Source organism: Xenia sp. Carnegie-2017, unplaced genomic scaffold, assembly GCF_021976095.1.
Source record: "Xenia sp. Carnegie-2017 unplaced genomic scaffold, XeniaSp_v1 HiC_scaffold_1, whole genome shotgun sequence".
In the NCBI taxonomy this organism is placed as follows: Eukaryota; Metazoa; Cnidaria; class Anthozoa; order Malacalcyonacea; family Xeniidae; genus Xenia; species Xenia sp. Carnegie-2017.
In genome coordinates this window covers 1404213-1410448 of record NW_025813402.1, presented here as the reverse complement: position 1 = coordinate 1410448, position 6236 = coordinate 1404213, and the positions used below count along the sequence as shown (strand labels likewise).

The following is a 6236-nucleotide window of genomic DNA, read 5'->3' as shown; positions in this document are numbered from 1 at the left end:
AATATATGTACTCTAAATCCAAAGACAAGATCGTTCAAAAAACTTTAAAAATTACAACTTGCCTATAAAATGTGTGATGTTCAACAACAGATTTGTAAAGTTCTTTCGTAGCTCGATCATTGGGAGTCTTGAAGACAACTGTCGTCATGAAGGCTTTGTACTGAATACGAGCGAGAATATTAAAATTTAAAATTCATACTACAACATATCTTCAATAAAACCAAAACCATGTAATAAATACTACATACCTCACCCAACCATGTAATAAATACTATATACCTCACCCAACCATGTAATAAATACTATATACCTCACCCAACCATGTAATAAATACTACATACCTCACCCAACCATGTAATAAATATTATATACCTCACCCACCATGTAATAAATACTATATACCTCACCCAACAATGTAATAAATACTATATACCTCACCCAACCATGTAATAAATACTATATACCTCTCCTGGTTTAATCTTAACGAAGAAATTTTTTCCTTTATATTTGACTTCTTCTATTGTTGGCCTAACAAGAATAAGGTGAGTTATATTACTTTGACATCCATACTTTATGGATCATGGGTCTGAAACTTGTAGTGCCCTGATATCCAAAGGATTGTGAAATTTTGCTTTGAAAATCAAGATCGTATTACTTGTATTCTAATGGGATATCACATCCACATAGACTGTTTAAAGTAACCTCTCCCCCTACAGTGTAACCACTTGCTTGAAAAACAGCCATCTTTTCCAACATTTACTGAAAAATCACAATAGTGACCATACCATTCATCAATGGTGACCATCCCCTTTATCAATGGTGACCATCCCTTCATCAACAGTGACCATCCCCTTCATCAATGGTGACCATCCCCTTCATCAACAGTGACCATCCCCTTCATCAACAGTGACCATCCCTTCATCAACAGTGACCATCCCCTTCATCAACAGTGACCATCCCCTTCATCAACAATGACCATCCCTTCATCAACAGTGACCATCCCTTCATCAACAGTGACCATCCCCTTCATCAACAATGACCATCCCCTTCATCAACAGTGACCATCCCTTCATCAACAGTGACCACCCCCTTCATCAACAGTGACCACCCTGTTACTTACCATGGTACATGACAATTGACTCGACTGACCATTGAACTAAACTTACCAAGTAAATTTGTTGGTGCGAATTTGATCTTTGTATATAGCAATACCAGCAAAGGAGACACCAACATGTATATCAGCACCATGAACATTCTGTTTTTGTATCAAGGAATACATGAAATCTTAAAACAAAATCTTACCATCAAACGAGACAGGAACATTCAACATAGTACTTACCCTGGCCTCATGAAGATCAACACCATACATTGTTAACTTTCTTGCATATTCTAGGTATTGTAAGTCTGCTTCCATTGGTGTCAAACCTCTGAATAAAACAATGTTACATTCAGGGTCATGTCAGATCACAATGTTACATTCAGGGTCATGTCAGATCACAATGATACATTAAGGGTCATGTCAGATCACAATGTTACATTCAGGGTCATGTCAGATCACAATGATACATTCAGGGTCATGTCAGATCACAATGTTACATTCAGGGTCATGTCAGATCACAATGTTACATTCAGGGTCATGTCAGATCACAATGTTACATTCAGGGTCATGTCAGATCACAATGTTACATTCAGGGTCATGTCAGATCACAATGTTACATTCAGGGTCATGTCAGATCACAATGATACATTAAGGGTCATGTCAGATCACAATGATACATTAAGGGTCATGTCAGATCACAATGTTACATTCAGGGTCATGTCAGATCACAATGTTACATTCAGGGTCATGTCAGATCACAATGATACATTAAGGGTCATGTCAGATCACAATGATACATTAAGGGTCATGTCAGATCACAATGTTACATTCAGGGTCATGTCAGATCACAATGTTACATTCAGGGTCATGTCAGATCACAATGATACATTAAGGGTCATGTCAGATCACAATGATACATTAAGGGTCATGTCAGATCACAATGTTACATTCAGGGTCATGTCAGATCACAATGTTACATTCAGGGTCATGTCAGATCAAATCATTTAATATAGTAAGTTAGAAGGAGTACTTAGCATTTATAAAGTCAAAATGTGATGCTTTATAATTAATTATTGATTTTATATACGTACTTGTGACTCCTATGGAGTTCTTTAATCTTCATAATGAGCTCTGGTGACTGTGAAAAACATTTATCTCAAATCAATACAACAAAAAGTTCTAACAATAACAGTTAAATATAAAAATAAATGTACAACATCAACAGAACGGGAAGGCCCTCATAAATAACAACTGTAAGATCCTCTTCTTTGAAAATTTCATTAACAATAATCAAGTCTTACTTCTCAGAGCACTACATATCAAATTCTTAAATCTGAACTCAACTTTGGGTTAAGAACAAAAAAGGACCTAATACTTTTTTCTCAACTTGTTGCATAAATTCAAGCAAAACTTATGTTCTTGTAACTACAAATGTAAACAGCAAATACGATTTCTTTGTAGTAAAACTTAACACCTACATACTTTGCATGTATAAATAACTAAATTCCAGCTCGTAAATATATATCATTACGTCTTATATTACAAGATGCCTTCATCTGGATTTTGTTTTATTTTAAACTTGACAAAGTTGTTGTTTGGTCAAGGAAGAATGAATGAATGATTAAAGTTCCAAACAACAAAACCTGTATTAAAAATTATACTGACAAAAAAGGTTGTTGTTTATACAAATAACTAAAACTGCATTAAAAATTATACTGATAAAAAAAAGGTTGTTGTTTATACAAATAACTAAAACTGCATTAAAAATTATACTGATAAAAAAAGGTTGTACTTTATACAAATAACTAAAACTGCATTAAAAATTATACTGATAAAAAAAATTGTTGTTTATACAAACCTGTTCTGGTGCGAAGACTAATCCATCAAGATAATCTTGACCATGTTGTAAAGGATCATAATCCCCAAACTCGGCTACAACAAGTAATAAAAGAGATCAACTATAGTACTGGCCATGTTTGTAGATGTAGATCGTCCAGGTTAGTATAGTCCTGAGAAGGACTGTTTTTGTTGTTGTTAACTGACGTTTTGACAACCTTAACGGTAGTCATCTTCAGAGTCAAATGTTTTAACTACCGCTAAGGTTGTCAAAACGTCAGTCAACAACAACAAAAACAGTCCTTCTTAGGACTATACCAACCTGGACAATCTACATTTACAAACATGTAACGATACTCCTGGGTTCAAACCATTTACTTTAGTACTGGCCATGTTATAAAATAAAACTTTTTAATCAACTTATTTAAACTTACACTGTATAACATAAGATCCGAGCAAGGCCTGGGCCGAGAACGAGCAAGGAAGACTGAAAACAAGATTAGTAATAAAATAGATTTCTTTGCAAAAATAATGTAAGGCTATATCAGAGAATATAACAGAATTCGTGTCAATTAAGACAAACTAACATTAAAACATGTTTCTTTACCCTGTGGGTCTAACAAGTAGTTATTACATGTTTGTAAATGTAGATCGTCCAGGTTGGTATAGTCCTGAGAAGGACTGTTTTTGTTGTTGTTGACTGACGTTTCAACAACCTTAGCGGTAGTCATCTTCAGAGTCAAATGAGGAGTAAACATCAGGTTAGCTGTATTTGTTATCTGGTTCTTACATCATTATATTGTGTGGACGATCTACATTTACAAACATGTAACAATACTCCCGGGTTCAAACCATTTACTTCATGTAATTATTGTCAAATGCATTGCTGTTCTAAAACCTCACCCCAATTGTTTTAAGTACACACAAAGGCATTTTAAAGTTTGCATATTATGATTAGAAAAACTTGACAACATCAGAAATACTCTGTCAGTCTCACCTTCCTGTGGCAATCTCTTCTCGGATTTGAAGAGCCATAAGATATCTAGAATCATTTATAAAAACAAATCACTAAATGCGTTATACATATAATGCCTTTATTCCATTAAGATGAACAGAGTCCTTGATGATGATGGAACCATCAAAAAATAAACTTTTTTTTTACCTGGTGTAATCATTGTTGACCTGTTCAGGATTTGGCTCAAAGAATTTGACAGCAAATTCGAAATTCGGTTCAGATCCTAAAGATGGAAAATATAGTTTGTCTTTCAGCATGCAAAATGAAAGTGAAATATTTCGTGAAGTACATCAAGCACAGCATACTTCAAAAACAAGTCAATTAAAGTGCTTGCTTATATTGCTTTTGCAGTTCATACCAAACTGAACATCAGCTTTGAAATTTTTACATTCATTTAATTAATATTTCTGTAAACATTTAAAATAGACGACAAATTTCTTTGTAGCAAACATGTTTCGGCATACTTTATGTCATCTTCAGTGCGAAGTGAATAATTATAGGAAGTTTGCGTGATAAAGCTGAAAGCATCATGTAAACTTCCTATATTGATTCACTTCGCACTGAAGATGGCATAAAGTATGCAGAAACATGTTTGCTATAAAGAAATTTGTCGTTTATATTAAATGTCTTATCACCATTGTGCTCTCACGAAATTATGGAAACTTCTGTAAACATTAAACACGACAATATCGAATATCCATAGCTGTAGGGTGTCCTGAGAGAGTTATTCGTAATCTCTGATAAAGTATTTTTTTTATCTCAAATGACAGGCGTTGTTAGGCCTGAACCATATCAGGATTATGCATTTGCCAGTCAATATAAATCTGGAATACGTGCAGTAATATGCATATTTCATCTTCCGTGAATGTTCCAGAAAAAAAACTAACCATTTAGCTGTTTCTTTATTGGCTTGTATGTTTCCAACCAACGCTAGACGAAGAAAGATGTTACTTGTTAATTTTTAATCGATTATTATCAATAAATTATGTAGCAACTACAAAATGAAATGATGATTTGTATTTATAGCAAAAATAAAAAGACGTCTCAAGAATACATTTCCAATGATAATCGTACAACGAGAGGTAGAACTCGTGACTGGAGTACGTCTTGTTGATAAATTATGAGACAAAACACGTTTTTGTTTAATTCCGTCCTGAGATCAAGCATCATAGTATAGATGCATGTAGCCCCACCTTCAGGCCAGTCTTATGCTCAACGTAAAGTAGGCCAAAGTATTCTTTTTCGTCCACTTTCAAATGACTGCATATTTTGTCAACAAGCAGTTTTCCTGGCGCATTTTTCTATACAAAACAAGTAAAAGGAATCGGTTCGTTGGTAAAACTTCGGATTAACGATGCTAATATGCTAAACAGAAAGCACAATATTGTGCTGAAATACTTCAATTGAGGGCCATTTTAACAGGTATCTTTACTTTAGTATAAAGACAATTGTTTGCAGACAAACATACTCGCTGATGTATAAGTAAACAAAACGTAAAACGCGCTTTCAAAACGGCATTCTATGTATATGTATGACTTGACTATCTCGCATTTTTAGTCCGAAGTAGTTGATGAATTTATTTGAACACTTCACAAAGGAACTGCTGCACTTTCTTTATCATAATATTCAAATATTGTTAGTTTAAGCTATGTAAGTCGCTGTAGAAGAACAACCTTTCGACATAACCTTTCATCGAGTTCGCAGATTTAATCATAAACTCTTATTGCCAAATACCATTTAATGTAAATAAATTCGTCTGTGTACAGATGTATCCAATATAAAATGATTTAAACTGTGCAAGCGCTAGGTCAAGTTTACTTGAAGTGTTTTTGAGAAAGTTAGCTGTAAAAGCATGGACACAAAGATGTCCACAGGCAACGGACTTACCTCAATATTGATGTTAAAGTTCGCACCGTCTAGACATGCTATGCTACACGAAAGTTTATTTCTACTCGGCTTTCCACTTTTAGTGGCACTCTCACCTACATTTTCACTTGTTTCTACCTCCATATTTCTTGTCAAATGAAAATGCTTTGCGAAGATAATACATCTAACAAATATAGCATTCCACGAAGCATACGGACACTTTGTTAATGTTGCACCGTCGTCAAGTTGATCACGTGTGTTACCTCGACCAATAAGAAAGCGTCCTTCGAAGCATCTAGTGATCTAAATGCTTGTATAAATTATAAATTGGTGCGTCACTCAACACGAAGCCCGAGTTTTGATTATTTTACAAACAAAAAAACGTAAAAAGTCTAGGAGCTTTTAGCAGAAACAAATATT

General features: G+C 34.3%; 1 protein-coding gene and 1 long non-coding RNA gene across 2 annotated transcripts; one reads left to right on the top strand and one right to left on the bottom strand.

Moving 5' to 3' along the window:
• Positions 1-1162: 1162 nt before the first annotated feature.
• On the bottom strand, positions 1163-6058 carry LOC124442379 (protein 4.1-like). The gene is made up of 10 exons (XM_046992881.1): positions 5838-6058; positions 5144-5251; positions 4838-4880; positions 4098-4173; positions 3933-3977; positions 3370-3422; positions 2958-3031; positions 2191-2237; positions 1340-1427; positions 1163-1255 (listed from the first exon to the last, which is right to left on the bottom strand). The coding sequence occupies exons 1-10, from the start codon at positions 5958-5960 to the stop codon at positions 1163-1165; spliced, it is 750 nt and encodes a 249-aa protein (XP_046848837.1). The 5' UTR covers positions 5961-6058.
• On the top strand, positions 5252-5744 carry LOC124442447. Its single transcript, XR_006947251.1, has 2 exons — positions 5252-5372; positions 5591-5744. It is a non-coding gene; the product is annotated as an uncharacterized LOC124442447 (long non-coding RNA).
• Positions 6059-6236: the final 178 nt, after the last annotated feature.

Bases quoted from the DNA above. Each gene is read 5' to 3' on its own strand.
- LOC124442379 (XM_046992881.1), bottom strand. From the start codon at position 5,960: ATGGAGGTAGAAACAAGTGAAAATGTAGGTGAGAGTGCCACTAAAAGT. The intron at 3,423-3,932 runs GTGAGACTGACA...TCTTGTTTTCAG, and splicing joins GAAGAGATTGCCACAGGAAG to TCTTCCTTGCTCGTTCTCGG. The intron at 1,428-2,190 runs GTACGTATATAA...TGTTTTATTCAG, and splicing joins GAACTCCATAGGAGTCACAA to AGGTTTGACACCAATGGAAG.